General features: G+C 37.2%; 1 protein-coding gene across 6 annotated transcripts in view; it reads left to right on the plus strand.

Annotated features, from left to right (window-relative positions):
• The window catches only part of KIAA0232 (KIAA0232 ortholog), a 62,635-nt gene extending 37,280 nt beyond the window's left edge, over positions 1-25,355 (plus strand). For 4 of the 6 annotated variants that reach the window (XM_063298674.1, XM_063298670.1, XM_063298673.1 and 1 more), the window contains 5 exons: positions 1,328-4,568; positions 5,390-5,498; positions 18,788-18,886; positions 19,127-19,201; positions 19,431-20,012. In XM_063298674.1, the coding sequence (XP_063154744.1) occupies positions 1,328-4,568; positions 5,390-5,498; positions 18,788-18,886; positions 19,127-19,201; positions 19,431-19,663 (3,757 nt within the window). In that variant the 3' untranslated portion in view covers positions 19,664-20,012. Of the gene's footprint in view, positions 1-1,327; positions 4,569-5,389; positions 5,499-16,792; positions 17,208-18,787; positions 18,887-19,126; positions 19,202-19,430; positions 20,013-21,742; positions 21,841-22,848 lie in introns of those variants that run through there. The other 2 variants (XM_063298671.1, XM_063298675.1) reach the window with 2 other exon arrangements.
• Positions 25,356-27,230: the final 1,875 nt, after the last annotated feature.

Below are 27,230 nucleotides of genomic sequence, written 5' to 3' on the forward strand. Positions count from 1 at the left end.
GTAAATACAGTGGAATTGCTTTAGAGTATACAACAGAAACAATACACAAGTTTGTATGGTCAGTTAAGATAGTATTGCTAGCATTTTTGCCATGGCAGTAACATTAGTGCATTTGACATGTCCAATTTCCAGTGCAGAATAATTTCAGTATCAGCATGATCTGAGAAGGACATTTTTGACACAATCAATGGCAGCTGAAAACCCTGAACAAGAAGAAACACAAAATGTAGCTGACCACTCAGTACTGAGTCTGGAAAGAAGGCCTTCTGTGAGAGATGATTTTACTAGCATTATTAATTTTACTGACCCCCTGCTAAGATTGATAAGAACTGGGGGTACACAGCTTTAATGATGAGCTTGTTGCCATGGACTTGACCATGCCAAAGCCAGTAGATGTTTCAGGCACATAATCAAATCAGCCCTCGGAAGTCTTAACAAGGGAAACTTATAATGTTACTACAGCCTTTGGGAATCTTGAGAACAACTGAAGAATTTTGACCTGGCAAGCAGTGAAGTGGAGCCAAAGCAAGAAATATCACTTCAGAGTGAGCCAGCTCTGGAAAACGAGGCCATCAATTCAGTTTGTGGGGGAATGCAACAATTCATGATACGCACCTCTGGTCCCAGGCCAACAATTCAGTCCTCTCAATGGCAGGATCCCAATACAAAACACCAAAGCAAGAGGAAACAAGCTATTTACCCCTCCACCAAAATAGCTATTATGAATCTGTTTAAACAAACTTCGCAAACTGCAGAACAGCACTATTGTCCTTTTTATAAGTGCATCTTACGGTCCCTCTCAGGTCCCTGTCAAGGCCCAGCATGGTCCTGCCCATGAGGGCCTTTCAGTCTATTTGAAAATAATTGTTATTTTGAGTTATACAATTTATCTGTTTAACAACCACCAAGCTAATTCTTGTATGAAATGGGAAAAATTGTCTTTCCCAACTTGATGTCCAACAGAAATGTTGAATTATCCATCCCCAGATAGCAGACAAACAAAAACAGAATATTTCAACTGTGTATTAACATTTACTGGAAAAAGTGTGTAACAGTATTTTGTTTTATTTTAACTACAGTGACAATATTTAACTTGTTAGCTACTTACAGTTTTTGAAGTACAGTAATAAGTTTCTTTTTCCCCAGAAATGAGCTAAACAATATATTGATTAGTATGATTCATGTGTTAAAATATTACAGGTCATAAAGAGCTAATGAAAATAAATGTTGATAGGAAAAACGTGAATGCTTAGTTGGTGTTGAAACTGCCGTTTGGTCTGGTTCTATAAAAAATGACACTCCATTTTTGTCTTTTTCGCTCTCTCAGGTATTATGAGGCTTTTCCACCTCTTTCCCAGAAACCGGTTTGCCTGCAAGAAATCATGACTGTATGGAATAAATCCAAAATGTGTTGTTACTCCAGTACCTCCTCATCTTCCACTGTCCCAGCAACTAGCACAGATACATCATCTCCAAAGGACTGCATTAGTGAAAATGAAGCATCCAAAGAGAGAAATAGTAACAAAGCATCTGTAACTGTACAGGAGAGAGCCACACAAAAGAATGACAAAGATGAAAAAGAGAATAAGTTTGGAAATCGTATTGAAGAAAAATCTGTTTCATACAAAAAGCAAGTCCGGCATAAATCTGAGGGAAAGATACGTCTTCGATCCTGGTCTTCTGGCTCCAGTGAAGAAGGTTCAAATTCTAGTGGCAATCATGGTGAATTAAAAGCAGCTACAAAATATGTAAAAATAAGGCATAAAACAAGGGAGGCTCGGAGCAAAAAAGGACGGAATGGACAAAGTAGGTATTTGCCAAAAGCTGGTGAAAAAACTGAAAGGAAAATTCCTGGCAGCAGCAATGGATCCATCAAGCAACTATGTAAAAGGGGTAAACGGCCATTAAAAGAAATTAGACGAAAAGAAGGTGGAAACCATGAGAGAAAAGAGCTATATTTTGATAGCAGGAATGAAACTGAGTATAAGGAGGAGCCTTTATGGTATACTGAGCCAATTACAGAATATTTTGTTCCCCTGAGTAGAAAAAGTAAGCTTGAGACGACATACCGCAACAAGCAAGATGCATGTGATGGAACATCAGAGGCTGTAGAAGAATTAGCTGAATCAGTGCAAGGTCTTTGCATTAGTAACAACAATAATGTTAATAAAACATACCTCGCAGCAGGTACTTTCATTGATGGTCATTTTGTGGAAATGCCTGCAGTTTTAAATGAGGATATTGGCCTCACTAGGACCTCAATATGTTCTCCACCAGAGGACGATATACATTCAGATGGTGTTCATCTGTCAGAACTAACACACTTCTATGAAGTGGATATTGATCAATCCATGTTGGATTCTGGTGCCTCAGGCAAGATGCAAGGAGAAAGTCGGATTTTGAATATGATTCGGCAGAAAAGTAGAGAAGGAACTGATTTTGAGGCAGAATGTTGCATAGTGTTTGATGGAATGGAATTGACAGGGGAAAGTGCAATATGGGCAGATTCAGCCACTTCTGGTGCTGAAGGGTGGTTCTTGCAAGATCTTAGTAATTTAGCTCAATTTTGGGAGTGCTGTTCATCTTCTAGCTCTGGTGATGCAGATGGGGAAAGTTTTGGAGGAGATTCTCCAATTAGACTTTCCCCTACCTTAGACAGCACAATGCTTAATTCGTACATGCTTGCAGGCAATCAAGAGCTGTTTTCAGATACTAATGAAGGGTCTGGTTTAAATTCTTTTTCAGTGTTTGAAGTGCAATGCAGTAATTCTGTCTTACCATTTCCTTTTGAAAAACTAAATTTGGGAAATGAAAATACAGATTCTAGTAGCAATGTTGGTATGTTTGGGAAAACACAGTCTAGATTGTTAATATGGACCAAAAATAGTGCCTTTGATGAAAATGAACACTGTTCTAATCTGTCAACAAGAACTTGTAGTCCATGGTCATATTCTGAAGAAACACGTTCAGACAATGAGACTTTAAATATTCCATTTGAAGAATCCCCTCAATTTAACTCTGATGATATTAATTATGTAGTTCCCAGAGTATCTTCAAGTTATGTAGATGAAGAAATTGTAGATTTTTTGCAGGAGGAAACCTGCCAGGAACAGACAAGATCTTTAGGAGAAATACCTACTTTAATTTTCACAAAAAAGTCAAAACTAGAATCTGTCTGTGGTATTCAGCTAGAACAAAAAACAGAAGATAAAGAATATGAGACTCCACAAGTGTGTAGTGACAGTAGTCCGCATGAAGATGACTATGGCTCAGGAGTTATGAAAGACATCTGGACAAATATGACAGATGAAAACTCTGCAGCAATTGTAGAAATAGAAGGAATAGAAGAGGAACTGTTTCCAGCTGATGTAAATCATTATTGTTGCTGCTTAAATGATGCAAAGGTAGAAATTCTTCAAGGTCCTAACAAAGCAGTGCAAAGATCAGAATACCATCTTTGGGAAGGTCAGAAAGAAAATTTAGAGAAAAGAGGCTTTGCTTCAACCAATTTATCAGAAGTGGATTGTGGAGATTATACTACGCCCTCTAAGTCATGGGATGTTAACCAAGATAAAGAAAGTTCATTTATTCTTGGTGGTGTGTACGGGGAACTGAAAACATTCAACAGTGATGGCGAGTGGGCAGTAGTGCCCCCCAGTCACCCAAAAGGAAACTTACTACAGTGTGCAGCTTCTGATGTAGTCACAATAGCTGGTACAGATGTCTTCATGACACCAGGAAATAGCTTTGCTCCTGGTCACAGACAATTATGGAGACCTTTTGTATCATTTGAACAGAATGAGCATTTGAAATGTGGTGATCGTGGATTAAATAGAGGTTTTTCATTTATCTTCCATGAAGACTTGTTAGAAGCTTGTAATTTTCAAGGTGAAGAGTCTGGTCTTGAGTATTCTTTCTCTTCCTTTGACTTAAATAATCCATTTTCACAAGTTCTTCATGTCGAATGTACATTTGAACCAGAAGGAATTACTTCCTTCAGCCCTTGCTTTAAACCCAAATCAATCCTTTGCTCTGATTCTGACAGAGAAGTTTTTCGCCCTAGGATATGTGGTGCTGGGAGGACGCAGTACAGAGCAATACGGATTTCTCCTAGAACTCATTTTCGCCCCATTTCTGCATCTGAACTTTCTCCATGTGGTGGAAGTGAATCTGACTTTGAATCAGAGAAAGATGAGGGGAATATTCTTGTCTCTTCTCAGGCTGAAGCATTTGATGATCCACAAGCAGATCTCAAACCACTGGAAGAGGATGCAGAAAAAGAAGGGCATTATTATGGCAAATTGGAACTTGAGTCTGGGAAGTTCTTTCCTACATTAAAAAAGTGTGGGATGGAAAAGAGTGCACAGACATCTCTGGATTCCCAGGAAGAATCATCTGGAATATTGCTGGTAGAAAATAAGAGTTCTTGCTTAGAATGCAGTATGAAAGATGTACAAGACACAGTGGCTGCGAAAAGTTCTGAAGCTAGCTGCAATGTTGTGGAGCCACAGGAAGAGGAAGACAAGCCTTGCAGTTGTAAAGAAAGCTCATCAGTGCAGCTGAAAGAGGTATGCCTTTGAGAGGTGTACATTGTATAGATAGGTAACAGGTTTCAGTAGAATGATAAGCAATTTAATGGATTTTAAATGCCTTTAAAATACATCAGGGAGATTGCGATTAACGGAATTCACAAGATTAGTAACTTTTTCCAATCCAAGGTGCTACTGTGCAATCTTAATTTTTTTTTCTTTCCCACAAAAACTGATGTTTGAAGCAAAATAGTGTTCTGGCTGAGCATCTGCCCACCTTCTCAGCTGCCTGGGAGAAGTGATATTACTCTGTTCTGAAAATGAACGTAGGAGGGAAAAGAGAAACTGATAATAGAGAATTTCTCTGGAGGACACATTTTTCAGCTGGTAGGGGCTGAACATTAAGTCCTGCCCCTTTTCTTGCTAATAAAATAGTATGCATTCATATGCTTTTGTGCAATTACTACCTGGTTAAAAGAGACATTAACTCTTAGCTTTCTGAGGAAAAGTGAGAAAAAGATACTATTGAATATAAAAATCTGCAAGAAGATATAATACCTATGTAAGATTTAATTTTTAAGGGGAAATAGCATAAGTAGAATTTCTAACACTGAACTTTTACACTGCAGCACTAGCCTCATGCACACTTAATCTTATAGTAAACTTCAGTTGACTTAAAGTCAGTGAATAGGATTATGCTGTGCGGAACTTACGGAGACCAGCTGTTTACACGGAAACATTTAGTGATTTCTTTAAACAGTAGCTCATTTTATTGGGATGTATGTTCTCTAGAATAAGTAGCATAGTGTAGAGTTACTTTCTATTGCCTCTAAACTAAAACAAAATTCTTCTCAAAACAGTTTCCTGTGTTGAATAATGACCTCCAGAAAATAAGCTACAATCAAGCAAAACAATGCTGGTGGGAGAAAGCTCTTTATACTCCACTCTTTCCTACATCGCAGTATGAAGGTAGCAGCATCTTTGACCTCTTTGTAATGGACTGAAACTTGACAGCTGAGTTAGATAAAAGATGAATGCAGATGATTATGTTCCAAATCGAAGCCACTTAATCATCTTCTGGAAAATTGTTCCATTCATGTGCTTCCATTGTGTTCTCATCAGTGCCATTGTTTGATGAAACTTCTCCACGTGGCAGGATGTTGCTGATTAGTTTATCAAGTGGTTATGGGTACACCATGATAAACTAGTTCTTGACTATCATCAAACAAGTAGTCATTGTTCTCCCTGCTACCAAACTAGTGCCAAGAAATGAAACTATTGAGAAATAAGAGTGGCAATATTAATATATGGGGGAATTCTGGGCTTTGCAGGCAGGGAATGAGCTATAGTTAACTGCATTAGTTTCTGCTAGCCAGCTGTGAAGTCTAGTCCTGCGTGGGTACTCCAACATTACATGAATAAATCAGTACAAATACAGTATTGTTCAGTTACCTCTTGGCTCTAGTAGGCTTTAAACATTTAACATGTGATGCATTCTACAGATTTAAACAGCTATCTTCTCTTTCAGTTGTTCTTCCTTTCCCATCTCTCTTCTCCCAGCTCAAATGTGAAAACAGCATTTAAGGTCATATAGGGTCAAACCATAAAATGTGGTTTGGGCTCATAAAATTGATATTTTAATTTTTCTTCTAACAATTTTCTTACCTAAAAGGAACTTAAAAAAAAGATTGTGTAGTGCTTTCTGTGGTGTATTTTGCCTACTTATATGGGAATATGCTCCACTGAAAGCGGTGTCTTGTTTTAGAATGTAGGGACTCAATTTTTGAAAGAAAATTGATGGATTCAAAGATACTTAAAGTAGGTCTAAAGTTTGGAACCCACCCACTGAGCTTAGAAAACTACGTTTTTTTATCCAGCTGACATTAAATCTGTAGGTTTTAACTAGAAATACAGTTTGATTGAAAAGGTTTTCATTTAAGGTGCTAGCCAATAGTAAGATGCCTACCGAAACAAGAACTTTTCATTTAAAATGCTTCTACCTTACTAGAATAGCCTACAAAGAATAATAATGGATGCTGGTCCTTAGGTTTACAGTCTAAGACTAGAATCCCAGATTTTTTAGGCATATGTAGAATCATATGGCACCATTATAAGATGGAGGTATAGGTCTTCCTAATCTTTTTTGTGGAATTTCCTCCATCCCCAGTCTTCATGAATGATCAGTGTTGAAATCCTGTGTGTGTGTGTGTGTGCGTGTGCGTGTGTGCGCGTGTGCGCAACAGAAAATAGGGCCCTGGTTCCCATGAGTTCTTTTAGATTGTAGATTAACCAGTATGGCCTCTTGTTTTGCTTCTTTGTTTTTGTTTTTTATTTACTAGCTTTCATAATTGTCACAGAAATTCTAAGGATAAGTCACAAACATCAGTAAAACTAGAACATGAACTTTTAAATAGATTTAAAACCATAACTTTTTAAAGCGCTGCATGAGTAAGAAGGCTTCTTATCTTTCCAGAGAACAACGTAAGGATGGTGCCAGCTGAACCTAACCCTGACAAAATAAAGAACACAAGAGAGGAGTATTTAATACAAACTTGACAACCCATGACCCGCTGGGTCATTGTTTCAGAGATATTTCCTTACCAGATTCCTCAATGCCTTCAACAATGGCAGAGCTTCTATTGTCCTGGAAAAGTTCTTAAAAATTCAGGGAGACATTCAGAGATGTATCTGCCTTGAAAGTGGCACATGCTGAACTGTACAGCACAGTTAAACATCAGGAGGTTGACCACAGGAAATGTTTTATGACATTTTGTATTATGTCATAAAATGTTTTATGATAATTTTTATGTCATAAACTGTTTTATAAAATTTGCCAAATTTCTATTCCACGGGAGTCATGGGTCCCGGATTTTGGATGCATTCTGTAGATTAGCCCATTTGAGATTTCTTGGTTCAAAAATTGGCCTATGACACACTGTTTCACCCAGTTAAAGGTTACAAGTATCAAACAGACACTAGAGTTTTAGTGGTATATAAATAAATTGTCTACAGCAAGTACACAGAATACAGCAAATGACCAAGGAAGTCCCTGCACTGATTAAGATGTTGTTCATGGACTTTTAGTAACTTGAAATTTAAAGCCCTATTTTTGAGATTACTTTCTCAGGTTGCCAAAAGTCCCTGAAGACTTCTTTTTCAAAATACACTGTATGATCATGGGCCCCGCTGCTGAAAAAAATTCTTTCTAGGCAAAGGCATGTGGAATAAAACCTCTGATATTTTTCATGTTGTTCAGCCTTTAAGGTTAAAATTATTCTAAATGAGGAGAAGCAGGCTGCACCAATGCAGCTGACAAAGCACAGGCACAACGTGATCAAATAGTAATCTATGTTCATAACTGTGCAGTCTTATACAGTCAAGTGTACTTTCTGCATTATATCTGATATGCTACAATATCTGTCTCTTTCTGTAATGTTAAACATTACAATTTGGTAGGGTTTGAAGAGATTCTAGGGATTGCATAGAGTCATGGTTGGAACCATAAGGAGGTGATCTAAACTGTAATGGTTATGTCTTACGTGTATTAAGTCAAATTTGTAAAAGTATATAATGAGTAATCTCTTGGAATGGCTGCCATGGAGGTGAGCTTCCCTATTAATTATTTGCTGTGGTGAGCATAGTCATCCCAGAACACTCATTTACCAGAAGGCAAATATGCCCATCATACCTTCTTGCTTATCCAGAATATCTTCAGGCCCCACTATTTGTATTTTTATTTTATTTTAAATAAAAATCAATTAAAAATCAATTTTAAAATCAGTTTATAAGTCACCTTAATCACCGAAGCAACTCTTGGCAATATACAATAAACAGCCACCTTTTAAAAACAAGAGAAAACCAATAATGTCAGCATCATTAAATAACAAGTTGGGGACCTCCCCCACAAATTAGAATATCCAATCTCAACTACAAGATCACAAAGAGCCCTGCCCCAGAGTCTGCTGAAGAGCCAAGTTTTTAAAGGCTTTCATAAAAGAGAGAGAGGTTGGGTCCGTGTGATCTTCGGTGGGGATGTAGTTCCAGGGGAATGGGCACATTTAATGGCATTGTTTTATCAATGAGACTGGAAGCATGCCAATCCTATAAGAGCTTATAAAATCGCAGGAATAATTGGAGAGAGGCAGTCATGTAGCTATCTAGACCCTGATATTTTATTTGGGCTGATAGGCAACTTTTAGATAAAAAAACCAGACTGCAAATACCAACCATTTGTTTATTTTCATTTTCATTTTCATTTATATTTATCAATATAAATAAAATCTATGTGGGGCCCAGAAACATTCTTGGCAAATTAAGCTAGAGGCTAGTGGGCTACTTTATCCTTTATCATTGTATAAGAATTTAAATGTTGTTGTTGTATTTTATAGGAATCTAATAAAACTCTGGATAGCCAGAGATCTTTTTGGACATTAAGGGAAATATCTGTGGGCCCATTAGTGTTTACAGGGACCAGATTATTTGTTGTAATCTGGCTGATGTTACTGGATGTGACTGAGAGGTCCAAGTTAAACAACAAGGTTAGATTAGCTCCATCTTCCTTCTTGACAGATTCCCTCCCAAAACCAGGCTGAAACTCAATTAAAATGAAACTATATGATCAGCTTTACCCAGGAGTATATAGAATTTGTTAGCCACCATTCTCTCGTGTTAGCCACCCTTTTCCCATTCATTGCAAAACATCTGAATTCACTTTTTTGTTTATCGTAAAAGGCAATTCTGAAGTGGTAGGAAAATATTTGCATTCAGTTCTTAGTGTTGTCCTGTTGTCTCCTTAATTTCTTGGTACCCAACATGCTTTTCCCATTTGCAGATGAGTCTAACTTCATATACTGTATGTAAGATAAAAAAAGATCTAGGACCCTGGTTGGAGTGAAACCTGGGTTATTGGGAAGAGGAGTTATGAAGAAAACAGGTTGGCAAGGGAAGGATTAAGCATTTGCTACTCCTTTGCAATGAATTTTCTGCAGGGAACCTAGTTACAAAAAGCTGAATGTCACAAATAATTTGTAATTGACCTGTAGCTATGTAGAATACTTAGGAAAATAAGAGGTACCCAGATTGTTAAAGGTTTTATTATGGTATTAATTATAGTTGAAACTGGAGTTTATTAGAAAAAAAAGTCAGTGAAATACAACAACCAAAATATAAGATAGGACTGAGCTGGTTCTATAGTAAAATTATATCAAACTTTTTTTTTCAGTTTTCTTTTCTGATTTTTTGAATAAATCTGGCATCTATTTCAAATTAATTTAACAATAAATATCCTTTCAGAACTCATATCCCAAAATGATGCTAAACTTCATATATAGTTCTATATTTATATTGTGCTTTCTTACCTTCTTTTTTCCTTATCTAGATGTGCATGGAATGATTTTTTTTCTCCCATTCACTAAGAGGACAAATTTAGTAATAGCATTGTATAGAGGAATCAGAATTGGAACACTTTATTACAAGTCACAGACCCACCAAGCATATCAAAAGCAGAAAAATAGAATACAGTTAAATAAGAAAATAAATTTGAAGGCAGAAATAAGGTACAATAAAATAAGGTAAGAAAGATACAATACTCTAGAGGTCTATGCAATAGTCTACATATTATAATACCAAACACAACCCAAAATTGGTAAAACACAAGTTCTTCAGACTGCAAATGCAAGCTTAACAATGATTTACATTATTTTAGTATCTATATCTGCCAGGAGAGATTCAATTCATATATCTATCTCTCCAGTAGTTTTGCTAATGCAACACATGGGCCAGTGATTCAGTGTTCCCAGACTGACAGGAACAAGCCCCTTCTCCATAATGTTTTTAAGAATTTGCCCTCTAGTACAGCTGATGGCAAGATATCAACATGCAGCTGAGTAAAGGCCCTGTGGAATTCATTAATCATAAGCTGGTTAAGATAGTGGGCCAGTTTGAAGAGGAACTTACTGTGTCCCAGTTGTACTCCAGTGGTATTTTGCTGTATACAGTTTGCAGTTTTAAATCCAGGATCCTTTGTCTAAGAACTACCATAGCCTGATCTTGTCCCAGTGTCAGCAGTGCCTCTGGTGGAAAATCCAGTTTCTGTCTATTTCCAGATGGATTTGAATTTGTCTAACAAGAGGTGTGAAACCTTAGGGCTGTAGATTAATCTTTAGCCAGTACTTGAAAATATTTACTAGCTACACCTTTATCTCATCCCTCAGCAACCCTACCTTTAGCTTTGGAGGCTCCTTAGGGATATATCCTGTTACCTGGAACAACATTCATAAGTTAGTTTGCACTCTCAAGTTTAGTGTAATTAATACCTGGATTCAACTGAGGCTTGTACAAGAACTGGGCCACTGGTGTGGCCATAAATAAATGCAGTGCAGCAAGAATAAAGTGCATCTGGGCTAGGGGGTGGCGTGGAGAATTGCTGCTGAGCTTTTCTGGGCTGTCTATCCATTGTGGAGGATTTAAGTTTGTGCCAAAAGGTTTGTTATGTCTGGGGGGGAGAGTTGCCTTTTTATAAGAAATCATATAAAGCCTGAGCGTTGTTTCACAGGTGTGGGTATGAGAGAGAGAATCTCCATTCGGACCTGTTCTTAGTTGGGTAGAATTCGAAAGACCTTCCAGAGTCACGCACCGTTCTGTTGACCAACCTATGTAACCAGAACAAAGATTCACATCTTCTATTGTTAAGCAGGGGATTTCTGTTAGCTTAGGTTTTTCACCTAACTGCAGGTATAGAGTCAAAGGTAGAGGGTTACTACTTGGGGAACTAATAATTGTAAAGCTTTTCAGATGCTTTAGGAAACTTCATGAAAGGGCTATGTAGTCATTTGTACTAACTTTGGAATCTGCCTAGAAAGTAAATTCCCTTGGTCTGTCTCTCTGGGTTGTTCCATTTAAGATGTGAAAATCTATTTTAGTAGTACGCTGCCAAGCAAGATTCAGCATAATTGCATTTTCCATCCCTAAGCTGATGTAGCTCTAATGGTGGAGACAAATCACTTTCCGGAGGGTAGTAGGGGTACTTATATAGAGGGCCAGATCACTTGGACTTGGTGTTGCATTAAGATCACTACCTAGCACAGCTTGAGCTTGAGGGTGATTAGCTGTCAGCTCGGATGCATAATTTTCTAGGCTTTGCCGTACTTTGTTGTTGTTCTGAGACTTTATACTTAGTGGGATAGGTAAACATCAGCTGAAGAGAATGAGATTTGAGCTTAACTATCATTGCCATTGTCTTGAATGGCACTATTATGGTTAGTGGCACTATTATGGTTAATATGGTTTATTTTAAGTTTGGTTGAACATAGTCAACCTCTTATTTGGCTGCTTTCCCAACAGAGACCCTGCTGCAGTCAGTGAAACTGTTTAGGTGTTTTTCATCCATGTTTTTAGTAAAAAGATAGAATTAATTATAAAACTGATAAAATCTGGATCTCTTAATTTAGCTCTCCATCCTGCAGCACTCCAGAAAAGCAAGGAAAGATAGTGAGATGAAAGTAACTGTTGATTTCCTATAATCTGGGGATCAGCCATCTCTTTTCCTGATAATGACTTTTCCATCTTGGGGTCAGCTGGCCTTTGTTCTATTACGTTCTTCTGGAGTAGTTTGTGTATTTTGTTTGATTTCATAGTGGCTATATCCAGTGAATTGTCTGCAAGGGGACACCCTTCTAATTGCAAAACATGTCTTTGGAAATGACATGCTTTGTTGGTCCTCCTCCTCTGACAGCCTTATTTTCCAGCTCCAGCCAGGTCTCCTCTGGACACCCCAGTACACTTTAATGGTCAGTTCCAGTCTGGATAGCCTCAGTGCTTGCATAGGATTGATAAGGTAGGAGAATCAGTCTCTTCCCCCAAAGGACCTGCCAGTTCTGTTACCTCTGAAAAGGGAGGGAGCTGTTTTGATTCCAGATTCCCTTCTAATGTGTTGTTCTTCCTCACAAATTCCAAAACAAGATCCAGTGATATGAAGTAATTTGCTGAGAAGGTTTGTAAGAGGAAGGTGTAGGTGAGTGTCTCCATTCCTGCAATGCTTGCTTTTCAGATGGTGATTCTAGCTCTACCAAATTATCCAATACCTTTGGGTAAGGGACTGTCAGGCTCTTGTTTGTGCCAGACCTGGCTTCTTTGGGCTTATGCTCATCAGTGAGGTTAATGATGTAAGAGCTTTGGTGGTAGAAAAGACTGACAGTGGAGTTTTTTTATTGTTTCTGATTTGTATATTGTTTCTTCTTGCTCATTTAATGAGATGGCAACAAAAGAGTTAAGAAGCTTGTGGTGCTCATCAAAGCTCTGATATTCTGTTCTCCTCCTCCTCAGAGGATGTTTGCTTGGCTTGAAATGGCCTTAGCCAAGATAAGGGGATTTCATGACATTGAGCAAGTTCCTGTCCCTCTTTCTGATTTAACTTCAGCATTGTGCTACCCTTTATTTCTGGATCCTCTCCTTTTATAAGAAGAAAGTGATCCAGTTTGAACAGATCCTAATTGGTGTATTTGGAATGCTCTCAAAAATTCTTTAATGTAAAACAGCATTGAAGGAAAGATGGCCTTCTTAAATTCAATTATAATTTTGACACCATCATAGTGAAATGGTAACCATTCTGTAATCCCCAAATCAACAGGATAGATTTATTTTGCACCAACTGTCTCAGTTTAGAATCTACCTGAGCTCCATTTTCTTCCGTTAATATTGATCCATCTCATTTGTAGGAGCACTCGGTTTATTGGAGAACTCATCTGATACCCAAATTGTTCTTGACATTGTAGAAGGAGAGCCATGTTAATTTGCGGTAGCGAAAAATCAGAGGAGTCTGGTAGCACCTTTTCTGACTAACAAATTTTATTAAAAGCATAAACTTTTGTGAGCTGCAGCTCACTTGATCACTGATTAAAAGGTGCTACCAGGCTGGTTCTGAATTGCTTTTGTCACTTAAAGAAAGAAGCATTGTAATTGGGCCAGTAAAGTTCTCTGAGGCTTCATTGCTCCCTTGAGCTGATTTTGTTCTGCTCTTCCTTCTATTCTGGCTTTCCTCTTTAATGTCATTCAGGATTTTACTGTCTGTGTGGCCAGACATATTCTAATTCTGGCTATTTAGGTAATTTCAACATTTCTGTACCTTTTGTATCCTTGTCTGAATGTTTATGTATAAACAAATCAAAAAGTTGCTTTACTACTTCCGCCTTGTTGTAGACTTTATCTACGTGTTCAAAAATAGAAAGCACAGTTTGCATAGGTAAAAGGCATTGTTTAGGTATGAATTCAGTTGTTAATTTATAATCACTCACAGTTTCTCTGGGTTGCATCAGAGACTGATTTGTTCTATAGATGTTGCTGTAGCTGTATCTATGTTCAGCCTGCTTTTTTAATAAAGCTAATACCTCACATTGATTGTTCAGTGTTACTAAATTTAAATTATTCCAAGTATTTACCAAGGCTTTGGATGTCAGCAAAAGTTGTCAATTTTCAGCTTTTTTTACATTATGTTCAATGGTTGCTCAGACCTTATCCTGCCTTGTTTTTTAGATTTATTTTTGTTTCCCATCTCTGGTGCCTCCTGTTGCTTTCTTATCAGTTCCAAGGACAGCACAAGTTGTAAATATATCATTTAAATAGTAAGATGATATAAATAAAAGCCATTCCGAATAAAGATAGTAGTTACAGCAGAGCTCAGTCTGTGTCTTGCTACTTACCTTCTTTTGTATGAATAAATAGTGCATATCATATACTATGTAATATGATATATTATGGGGCTGTGCAAAGAATTTGAAAGCATGCATTTTTTTATTTAATAAAACCAAAAAAGAGGGAAAAAAGAAAGCAACACAGCAAAATCAAAAATTATAAGGGGCTCTCTCTCTTTTACACACACACAAACAGATGAATGAAGTTTTACCCAATAGTTTTGCTAAAGGATGGCCATATTTCATTGCAATTGCCCATCCATAATCTATCTCTATAAACAACTCATTCGTAAGTCACAAGTAACATGAGGTGTTAAATCCACTGAGTGTTTGGGGTCATAAATGTACCTTTCCAGTGCTGAAGGACTGAGTCTCTTGGGAGTAAGGATAATACTGTAGATTCACCATTGTCCAACCATTATTGTAATAGTAGTTCAAAAAAAAAATATGGATGTCTGAAAATATTAAACTTTGTCTGAAAGTCAAATTAATATATGCAATTACTTCTTCCTAGAATTTAATAACATTAGGACATCACAGAAACATGATTTTATGTCATAGCATTTCCAACAGTATGAGGATTTATTCATATTGCATGTTTTCTATGTAAATACAGTGGAGTCCATTAATTCCAAAATATTTTCTGTTGAATAGGCTATCCAATATAAAATCTACTGAAATTTTTGATACTGAGATTAAAACAGTTTCTCTTTGTTAGACAAAATGAGGATCTCCAATTCCTTATTCCATTCCATCTTTAAAATTTTTATATCTTACTCATTTATCAGTACCAGGATTGTAGGATTGATTAATCACTGTTAATAATTTAGGCTGAAAATGTCTCTGGTCCAAATTAAGATGTCACTAAGTATTGTAGTTATAAATACTGCCAGTGGATGGCGATGGACAAATGGTATTGTTCTTTTAACAAAGAAAATGATAAAACCCGTCATAAAATAGTAGATCTAAAGTAAAAATGTTAGGATCCATCCAGATTTTCTATATAACATCTCTCTCAGTTTTAAGATCTGGATATACCATAACATCAGTTTGCATGAGAAAAAAGATCAAAGTGTGGTGGTGGTGGTTTTCAAAAAGGATATCACAATTTTCAGTTTGATATGGCAATGACAGGAGATACGTATCTGATATTTTGAAGCCAAAATAGTCAAAATAATGAAAGGTGCTAACATATGAATATTCCAAAAGGGCCCAGGAGGGAAAATTTATCCTGAAGTGAACACATCCAAAATTTGGTACTAGTTCAAAGGAATGCATAATAGTATAATTCAAGATTCAGGAAACTGAAACTGCAAAATATAAAGTAACCCAGAATTACGTTCATGTTGAGACTATGTACTCAAAGGGTAGGGCTTAAAGACTTCCATCTATCAGTATACAAGAAAACCTCTTTATATATTTTATCCAACTTTTTCCATGCTCTATGGGCACAATCTGTGTATTATAAGAATTTGAGATCTACCCTGCAGAAACATGGATAGGAGATGTTAGTACATATCCTCATCAAAGCACAAAGATAATTAGGTTGGGTCATATATAGAAGGCTATAACTCTCCCTTGAAAAAATTAGGAAGCTGACAAAACCTAGATAAGTGGGTAAAATTAAACTATACTGTGTCTATAATTATAAAATACAATCCCAATGTAAAATACATAACTCTGAATAGATAAACCATTTCCGGAATTAGGGCTTTCTTACAAGCTGATTGAAATGTATAATTAAAGATGAGGTGAGCCAACCAAGATGGATTATGGTTAAGTTTGTGTCAATAATTAACAACTACAATCCAAGCTCTGGTTTCAACTCTGGCAGATACTGAAAAGAGTATTGGCAACATGCTTAGGAGTGATTTCGGTGGTTGTATTTGTAATGCTTTTGCACACAATTAGTGGCATTGCAGTATGACCCTCCTATTGTTTTTAAATACAGTGCCAAGGCACTTACAATTTTTAACCTGTTCAAATGGTGGTTTTTCATACCCTATCTATGGACTTTGGGTCTGTTGGCAAATACCATTACTTTGGGGTTTTTTGATAATTAATCACCAAGTGTTGTTCCACTCAGTATTGGAAAGTAAATTTTAAAAAATCTTCACTTTAGGTTTGGGGGTTGCATAAAGTATTTGGACCCATTTTATAAATCCTTTGAGAAATCCAGTTTTAGCAAAAGTAACATACATATATCATTTATACATTTTATCAAAAGTTTTTTTTTACATCAAGTAACAGAATTGCAGCTTTATCTTTTCTGTTCTTGTTCAAATCAATCAAATCTACTACCTGCCAAGCATTATGTGATCCCTGTATAGCTTAATAAAGCCCACTTGATCATTCTTAACCACTGAAAAAAATTACTTGTTGAAATCTATTAGCTAAAACAAAATATCTAATCAATCAGTGAAATAGGATTGTAGTTAACATATAATGTATGATCTTTTCCAGGTTTTGATATAATTGTAATATATGCTTCACTAACTAAAGATAAAACACCATTTTTGTATGGTTGATAGAATTTAGGAGCAAGTATATCAATAAATGTTTTATGCCATTCCACAGGAAATCCATCCAGACCTGGTAGGATCTTGGCAAACCGCTTGAAGTGAAAAAAAAAAAAGATGAAAAAGATGGGGATGATAAGATATATAGTTCTCCTGAAGATATACATTTTCCATTTTTAAAATATTACTTGGACTTATATAGTAAACTGAAAACTTTATCTGATGAAGATACAGAGGTCTTTTTTAGCTAAAATCGACTGTCTGCAATTAGAATTTGAAAGCATGCATGACCCTGGGACCACCAGTGGCGTGTGGTGGCCGTGCATGCCGGCAGATGAGGAGACAGCCTTCCGAGCACTTGAGCGAGCCTTGCAGAGGAGGGCCTGGAAGAGGTGCTTTCTGCTAACGCACCTTCCGCACCACCTATTTAAAATGCTTTGCACAGCCCAAATATGTTATTTCTTTTCAAACAGGTATACCAACAAAACTACTACTCTGTACTTAATTGTGAAATAATGGTTTAGCCTGTCATAAGGAGTTACCAGACCCCTTTTCTTTTGTTGTAATGTGGTGATTATTGCCTTTTCTTTTTCCTGTCCAACTGATGGCTGCCTTCCCCTTCTCATAGCCTGTTGCTCCAAGTTCTCTGCTTTGCACCTGCTGTCATTGTAAGAACATAGCCTGTTCAAATTTACGTGCGTTCTAACAGAACAAAAAATTACTCTCTAATTACACCTGCTATTTCAATTTTGCTTTGATCTTAAATTTATATTAATATAAATTTATAAACCTACCTCTTTCTGTCTTATCATGTGTTGTGAACTTTTAACCTTTTTGAGGATGTGGCTGTAGGAGCAAAGAAAAATGCAACTTCAAAAGGTGCTTGCAACGATTTTTTAAGGCGCAGTATGTTTCAGTTCAGCCAAGTCACTTTCATCAAGAGATAATCACACCTGTGATTTTATCATTTATTAAGAGAATCTGAGGTACACATCTGAGATACGATCTGTGCTTAGTTGTCTTTGTGGGATACAATGAGAAAGTCTCATTTCAGTAGGAAAAGGACAGCAGCGAGAATGGGACAGAATGTTTGGGAGGAATGTGAGAGTGTAGGTAAGTTCCAGTAATCCATGAATGCTTACTGGAACGTAACCACATTCTCTGACATCCTCTCAGAATAGTCAGTATTTTGAGGAGCAGTTGATGTTTGGAATTAAGACGTGTTGAGACTATGTTCATACCAAGATACGACAGTAAGCATTTTCTGTCCTCTGTCTGTAAAATGATTACGATAATTCTGTGTTGCAGTGTTAGTAGAACTAAGGTTGGCAGCATAACGTATTGATCAATTGGATGCTTGCATTCCTTTTTTTGAGTGGAAGAAAATCACTAGTGATGGAAAAACCTCACATGCTATTTTATTCATTCTCATTTTCCCAGTTGTATACCTGTCTAAGTGTATTTCTGCATCAGTTTTGAACTTGAAAAATAAAAGTTGATCTAGAATTTCGTAGATACTTTTGTATGCACTTTTTCTAGTTTGTACATTCTTGCAATTTGCCCCCAATACAAGCAATTTTTGAGCTGTAAAAATTACACTGCACAATTCTAAAAGGCATTGGATATGCAAAAGTTTTAGTTCAGGATAAATTTGAAAGTACAATTTCTATAAATATTTGGACTGACTGAATTTGTCACTCTAACCAATAGAAAAGGATGGCAGAATAGTCTTGCATCTGCAACACGATGCCACCATCTGGAATTGAGAGGGTAGAAGGAGAGAAATGGGACTTAGTTGGATTTTTTCTCAAATATCGTCCTTTCCCCTTAGGCTAATTACACCTATGAAAAATCAGCTTAAAAGCATGGCATAAATGTGTGGTCACAAAATTTTCTGTTTGGAGACAATAGTGCTCCATACAACTATACCATATGTTCATTAAGCTGTGAGCATTTGGCACATTTTATCAGAGGAGGACTTTGTGCAAATCACAGATAGCCAAGGCTAACAGTCAATACTGGAATAGCAGATGAATAACTTTTGTATTCTTAGACCCCTTACAGGTACTCTGCTTCTGGACTCCGGGCATGCATGTGCACCACGAACCCCATTGCTGTAACTGGGGATTAAAAGACAAGGCACCTCACATAGGTAATCAAATGGGGAAGTATTCACCAGGGAAGAGTGTTCATACCTGAAACTCCTGAACATTTTCTATCCTTTCTATCAAAATGAGCAGTGTACTCCTGTTGGTAGTCAGACCGTTTTGCCCCGTTACTTCTGAAGATTTCAGAAACTCTCTCTTAGCTAAGTAACAACCCGCTGCTTATTAGAATGTAACAGTAATGCTTGTAATGTTTGCCAAACTTTGTGATGTATTCTTTCTTTCAGAATCAGAGATGGGTGACATTGCAACAGAACAGCTGCTGGACAAAGAGCTCCGGTGCGATTCCCTACATTTGATGAGTGAGTATTCTGTCCAGAGTAACAATACCTCTCCCACAAGGCATTCTTCCAAACCACAGAATGCAAACTTGCTGGGATAATGGGGATAATGGCAGAAGAATGTGGAGTGGCAGCTTCTTAAGTGAGGGCTGCTTTTCTTTCTTCTTGCTGTTCACTGAGTTACGGAGAAATGTTTCATATGTAGCAGACCTTGCGCAATATTTCCCCATGTCTTTTTGTTTTTCCACAGGTAACCAGGCAGCCATTCAACATACACAGAAGCAAGGATATTCTTCTCACACCTTGTCATGTAGACAACAAGGAAGATCTACAGCTTCAGCAGGTGCCTGTAGAAGGCAACTATTCCTATATGGGGTGGTCACCATTTTGTTCCAAGAGGGTTTTTGTCTCTTTAAAAGCTATAAGATACAATACATAGGGGGCAATAGGTGCCGCTGTACTTGGCATACTGTACAAATGTAGTGTTGGGGAAAGCTGCATCCATTTGCTCCTTTGTTGTGCAGCTTTCAGAAGGACAATCATCCCTTTGAACAAATAGGAGCCATTTTTACTCTGTAACGGTGTCTAAACTTGCTCCACAATTGAAACCGCTCAATAAATGTGGTGACTCTTCCACATTATTCATCATGACTGACCAGAGCCAAGTGAATGCATTTTTTTCTCAGAGCATTGTTGTTGGAGTGAAGGAGATGATCCCAGCAATGTCATGTCTTCCTGATTTAGTCCCCTTCCCTCAGTTACTGCTAAGATAATAAACTAAGCAGAATTAATGCAGTGATTTGAAGAAGAAAATAAGTTGCAATCAAATGAATGTGGGAGATGATCATGACTATTTGTGGCCTAGGCATGAATGAGTTAGGCAATTACTTGAATATGGCTATGAATCAATGTCTGCTACTCTGTAAATGGCTGTGTTAAGTTGGGTGACAGGGAGTGAAGAAGTAGGCGCCTGTCATCTCAAGATAGCACTGAGACCTCTTATATATGTCCTGAGAGTGCTGTTCTACTTACAGCAGGGTTCCCCAAAGTGGTCAGTATCGGCCCCCAAGGGTTGATGGGATTATCCAAGCAGTCAATGTTGTTGTTTGTAGTACTATTAGTTAAAGTATTTATTAAATTATTTTCATAAAATAAATGTTTGGGGGTCGATGAACAATCTGAAACTTCATGAAGGGGTCAAGAGTTTGGGGAATCCTGACTTAGGGACAGCTCTGTTAAGGAGGTCTTCTCTATTGGGCTGTGGTGCTGGGATTTCTCGGTTTCATGCACAGAGCTGGAAAGGGAATCTCTGTTTTGTTAACCCTATAGGTCAGTTCTTTTATTTGATAATGAATAGCTTTTTTGTCTAATCCTGTGGCTACAGAATTAAGATACATCCAAAATATTTATTGTCTGCATTTGGCTTTGCATTGTAGCTTCCATACTTGCTCCTTCTTCAGACATGAAATTAAAATTGTATTTCCTATTAACCACTGCATTGGTCTTTGCCGTGGAGCAATTTCTGGGGGTATTAAACACCTCTCAAGGAGAAGGTCATAAAGATACCAACGTAATGTATACATGGTCTACTAGGCTGTACAACATTTTAAATTCAGTTTCAAAAAGTTTCTTTGGAACACATGGAATGTGAGTGAGATACAGAATAAGCTGCACTGTTTGAAGTAAGCACACTTGCTTTATTAAGTCACCAACGGGTTGCATTCATGTTCCTCTGTGCTCCAAAACAACTTTTTCAGAATCAAATCAAAAATATTGTACAGGCCAATTATTTAAATTATGTAGCATAATCTCCCAACATAGTGGCTTTTGTCAGCAATATGAAGGTAATGTGAATTTATAATTAATCATCAGAGGGTGTTGCACTAGGGAAGGCTGCCTTAGTTTTACAAGACTAAAACATACCTGTTGGAGAACTGCTGTCTGTTGATCCTTTGTGCTTCTCTAACCAATTAGAGTTAAAATTAGAGTGACAGTCCTTGCTTGCTTGTTCAGTCTTGGCTATTAACCTTACAAACAATGGCTTGCAAGCTGCTGCTGCATTTGAGTTGCCAGTGGACTTGGGCTCCTGTCTATGGAGCTTTGGGTGAGAGTACTAGCTGCTATCTTCTTGTCCACAGAGATATGTGTGAAGCTGTCTGGGGGCAGCAGGGTTGTTCGTAGATGTAAATGGGTTCTGTCAGACCATTATGGTATCAAATGTTGATTGTGCATTCTATGAATGGATGAAGTGGGTAGGAGGAAATTAAAACCAGTGTCATTCAGTCTGGCTTGCCAAAGAGTCTCTTGATCCACTTAAAAAAATTGTGGAGAGGAAAATTTATAAGATACATAAAAATAATATGTCTAAGTCCTGTCTGAAATGAAGGAACCTGACTTCTGAAACCGGTTTTCTTCACTAGCTTGTGCTGCGATTCTGCTGACTTTAGCTTATCAATTATTATGATTAGAGGTTTTTTACTTAGATCTTGTAAATTTAATTTTTAAACTCCTTTTTTCTCTCCCCCATCATTACCTTGATTCTTTGAAACCAAACTTTCAAAGAATGCTGTACAAATGTCAAGAGGGAAAACAGTGTTGAAGAATTCACGGATATGAAAGAATTACTAGACAATGAAGAACATCTTCAAGATTTTAATATGGTAAGTAAAAAAAAATTGGATATGATAAATTCATCTAAAATATGTAAATGTCTCCTAAAGAACTGAAGACATGTTATGATTCCTTGTTAAGTTTGTAATAAATTTAAAGCTGAGTTGGGGAACAGCTTTTAATTTTAAATCTTCTGATAGAGGTATATAGGTAGTCCCTGTTTAGCGACCACAACTGGGACCGGCAACTCAGTGGTTAAGCAAAGTGGTAGCCAAGTGAAACCACAGCTGTGCTTACAATCTTATTTCAGCTTTCCTTTGCTTTACAGACCTGAAAAGGTTGTAAATGCAAAGATTGGTCACAAAGTTACTGTTTCATCACCATCATAATGCGAATGGTCACTAAACAAGGCAGTTGCTAATCAAGGACTACCTCTGTTTTAAAGGCATAGAATCAAATAATTCCATGTGACAAAACCAAACAAAAAGAAATCCAGACTAAAAGGAAAGATGTTGCTGATAGTTCTTTTCAAACCATAGCCCTTTACATACCAAATTTTGCTATAGATTTGGGGAGTCAAAGGAGTTTTAGTGAAAAGCAAGCTAAGGTAGAAGGCCTCACTGTATACATTTCAGGACTGATACTGATAAATCAAAACTCCCATGGTTTAAAAATTGGTGGACCCAGCCTTGATCCTCTGACGAGGAAGGCCTTTTTCCAGGGGCGGATGAGCTGAGTTCCAGCAGATGAAGGAGGCATTTCTCTCATATTCAGCCTTTCCCACAGCACCAGTCACGACATTATCCCAGAGGGTTCCCCAGAACTTCAAACTGGTGCTAAGGGCTGCAGGGGAAAGAGCCATCAGGAATGCCACCCTGCTCCCTTTTCTCTAGTGCCAGCAGAACTTTACCTAGTATACATTTGGATCCAGTCATTTTTTTAAAATTGCTGTATGAAAGCATGAAGGATTTTGATTTTTACTCCTTTTTCTTCTGGAAAAAAAGTTAATATTTTCTCCTTGTACAACATAACCTATGTTTTTAAATGCAATCCCGTAGGTTTCTTCCATGCATGAAGCAAGGTGTGCAGATCCTAGAGATTCTGAAATAAAATCAAATGGCTTTAGAAAGAAGTTGTACTCCAGTGACAGCTCCAGTTCTGAAGGTGCAGCATCAGAAGGTGGAAATGGGTGGACAGATCCTTGTGAAGAGGAGCTTTTTTCTCGAACTCACCTATAAAGCTGTAGAATAAAAGGATGGTTTGAAGAATAACATGGGATGGTAAATTCTTCCAGAAGGCTTGTAACTCAGCAACAAATTGAGTTCTTCCTTCATATAATGGATTCAGAAGTGTATTTATCTTTCTCTTCTTCGTATTTTATTTTTAATAGTGGGGTATGGCCCCACTAGAAGCTTTTTTCCCCCTTTTCTCCAAACTATTAGCTCCTTGGCTATTTGGACCTAGAGTAGATTGTGTTGTCAAATCAAGAATGGATGTGCATGTGATTGTCTTGGTAGTATCACTGCTCTTTTGCATCCTAGCTGCAGTTATTTTTATTTTCAACTGCAGCTCTATCAGTATTACTATCCTACTAGCATTGCAGTGTCTACGACTATTCAGAGATTTTATCTTTTAGCACATTTAGGCTTTTAAGATTTGGGAGATAAATACTTAACACTGTAATCTATCAGTGCCTTTCTGAATGTGAGAGGAAAGCATGTATGGCTTGTCCTGTCTTTTAAGATCTTATAACTTGGGAGTAGAAATACTAGGGCTGTGCTTTAGAGACTTTCAGAAACTGTACTTTCTATTCTAGGATCTCTTCTCCTAACATGCATAGAAACAAACAGAGTTGGAACAACTGTTTGTTACCTCCTTGCTAACTGAAAAAGCTATGGATTTTTGCAGGGATGGGGAGGAAGAAAAATGATTATTCCCCCTTTTCCCCTCTTGTTTTCAGGGCTTAGTATTTCTTCTTTTTCAGGACTCAGTGTTGAAAAGTAGATGATCCAACAAATGACACTACAGCCTGAACCAAGCACACTTACTTCAGTGATACATATTTGTAAGTGTACTTAGGATTGCATTGTGGGGAAATTAATGAATAGTGATCTTTGTAAGAAGCTTCATATAGTTGGCCTGGACAACTAAAGGAATCTTAAGAGTCAATGTTCAATATTTTATATGCAGAGGATTAGTATATCACTCAAAATAAATCCAGTGGCTCCTGCAGTTAGCTACTATTATGGCTGTAATTTAGTAAAATTTGTAGCTAACTTTGTGTCCTGAGAGAATGTTAGGAGTAAGTTGTGTGTTGTGGGTGGGAGTGGGAACATGATTTACATGTGTGATTGCAGTAGTGATTGTTGCTTTAATGTGACCTGCTCTTAACTTTTATTTTAACATAGTCAATGCATCTGTCAAAATGTAACTGTGCAAGACTATCAACTCCCTGTGCTACTAATGTATTATGCAAATCGTAAGTCAGGAGGAGCAATATTGGTTTATACCATTTCATAGTTTTAAAAACTATACAATAGCAGCATGTTTAAGACATCAGAAAGAACAGAAAGCTTACTGTTGACTTGAAAATGCTAAGCTATTAATTTTAATAGGCGAGAAACATTTTAACAATTATAGTTGTTTGAAATGGTAAGCTGAACTGGCTTTAAAATTTTATTCTGTGCTAGTAAGCTTAATTGAATTGAATGAAGTTTTTTGCCTTTTCTTAATTGATAGTACATGATTTAAGATCTAGGGTATCAACTCCTTGTACGGGTTGTATATTATCCTTTCAGTTGAAACTTCAATTCCATTGGCTTGGTTTGTACCTTCCAGGGAAATGTTATTAATAACATTAATAATGGCTTTTAAGCTACTTTATTTTAGCATCCATACTACAAATCTTGACAGTGTTTTTTTTTTCCTTATTTGAAATTTTGGATACGTGTTTAAATATTTACTTTCTTCTGGAGCTTCCTTTAAACCGTTGTATAGCACATGCACTAAGGATATTGTCGTCAGTATGAAAGCAAAAAAGAACAAAACTGATAAATCCTAGTGATTAATGTAAAGAATCATTGTTAGAATTATGAAAAGCCAAATGGGAATATTTGGAGAGGGAACAACCCACACTTTGAAAATTCAGCTTATTTGGATAGAGATCTCACTGAAAGGCTGGTTCATTTCATTATGATTCAATTCTCTAACATCTTTGGAAACGTGTATGTTACATGTGTGGGCAGTAACAAATAATATTTATTTGTTTCATAACTGAATGGATAAAATTCTGAAGCTTTCCAGTGAGAAAGTGGATGTGTGAGTTCGTGTTTCTGTTTTTCTGCAAGGATAATTTAAAAGTGGAGATGCTGAAATGCACTGTGGTATGAGGCGCATTGCATATCCATAGCACTGAAGTATCAGTTTTTCATTCCTGGGCTGAACTTGTTTCTACCTTTTTGCTTCAAGTGGTTGTATTGTTCTGATTTCACATACATCAGAGTAACTGAATTTGTTTTTTTGTGGAGTTACTTAACACCAAATAAAAAATAAAAGGATAATTAAATTGTGTTGTCTTTGTTCAATATGCAAAATTCCTCCTTAAATAGCACTGTACAAATCTGGGAACTTTATACAGTACAGTGAAACCTCAATTTTATGGACCCCAATTTAGTTGCCTTCTGATGCAACAGATAAAATGTTTGTTCTTGGCCTCTCCCCCCCTCCCCAAATAGCATGTCAAGTCTGTTGTTACCAAAGCGGTCCAGCCAATTAACACAATTTGTCATTTGCATAATTGTGTAATTTGTGTCCATTTAAGTCACTTGCATAATGACAAAAATAACATCAATTGTATCAGTTAATTATGCTGATTGTGTAAATTGATGCAAATGATATAAATCACATCAGTTAAATTCATCTTTAGCAGGCATCCTTTCTCCCAAACTGGTCCGTAAAATCAAAGTTTTGCTATAGTATATAGCAGCCTTCCTCAACCTTTTGATGCTGGAGGAACCCTTGAAATATTTTTCAGGCCTCAGGGAACCCCTGCACATTCAGGCTCAAATATAGGCCAGAAGTTAAAAAATTATTATGTGCGTTTCATGTGTAGGCCTGTATATATGCATTAACAGAATGAAACTTACCTCTTTAATGTGAAGTTGCCCGAATTTGAAATAATTTTTTTTAAATAAATCCCATGGAACCCTGGTTGAGAAACCCTGGTATATAGCATATAGTCAAAGGCCTTTATTGTCTCATACTGAATCATAAAACAATTTATATATATCTATTAGAAAGCAGTGCAAAATTAGCATTAAAATGTTGCTTGCTAATGTCATGCCATCTCTTCTCACAGTAAATTGAGCAGCTTAAAACAAAATCGTGTGATGATCAGCTTCTATCCCTGAATAATATGAACAACTATGCTTGCATGTCTCAAGGCAATTCTCTTAACTCTCATCTTCAGGCACAAAAGAGAAATAGCTGTAAGTGCTGACTTGGCAGGTGGTACGTGAAGTACACTAACTAGTGCAGATGCCGTAAGTGTTAACTGTGTGGTTAGGTGCTGTTTGGTAATGTTACAGGGAGTTTGGTTTTGTTTCCCCAGGCTGAGGAGAAGCTGATACACCTTTAGGCAGGAAGTATGTACAGTGGCTTAGGTAAAGGTAAAGGTTTCCCTTGACGTAGAGTCCAGTCGTGTCCGACTCTAGGGGGCGGTGCTCATCTCCGTTTCTAAGCCTTAGAGCCGGCATTGTCCGTGGACACTTCTGGGTCATGTGGCCAGCATGACGACACGGAATGCCGTTACCTTCCCACCGAAGCGGTAAAACGTTCAAAGCCTCTAGGCAAACTGAATGGTCACAGCAGTTAATTTTCTGGTTTGCATCCTGGACTTTTTATTCAGGTAGTATCACATATCATTTCCTCCTTATACGTGATTATTATGCTGTGAATCTTGAATCATTGAGCAGTAAAAAAGAATACATTCAAAAGTCAGTCTAGAAAATTAATTAGTTTAATAAACTGTCCAAATGTGGAAAAAAGAGTCATAAATACCAATCAGAAAAGTTTCAAAGGTTCAGAAAGAAACAGTTCAGAAGAGATAGATAAATAGGAAGAAACTAAATTAAAATCTGAAAGTTCACTCTGGGTATCTCTCATCAACTCTGCAGTGGCTATTTGGAGATAGATGTATGTCTCCTGAAGATTTGTAATCCACTGGGTTGAACTCTCTGGAACAGTCCCAGAGGAAAATTGCTGTTCTGTCAGATTCTTGGCAATTAACAGCTAGGAATGCTTGCTTCTGCAATGAGGAAGGAGGGGAATAGAACAGTCTCTTTGCTGTTGAAAAAAAAGTGCTGTCTTCTTAGTGAACCATAATCTTGGACCTCTGTATAAATAAAGGAGATAAAGCTACAATGTATAGTTGTAGACTATG

The sequence above is a fragment of the Candoia aspera genome, chromosome 3, assembly GCF_035149785.1.
Source record: "Candoia aspera isolate rCanAsp1 chromosome 3, rCanAsp1.hap2, whole genome shotgun sequence".
NCBI lineage: Eukaryota > Metazoa > Chordata > Lepidosauria > Squamata > Boidae > Candoia > Candoia aspera.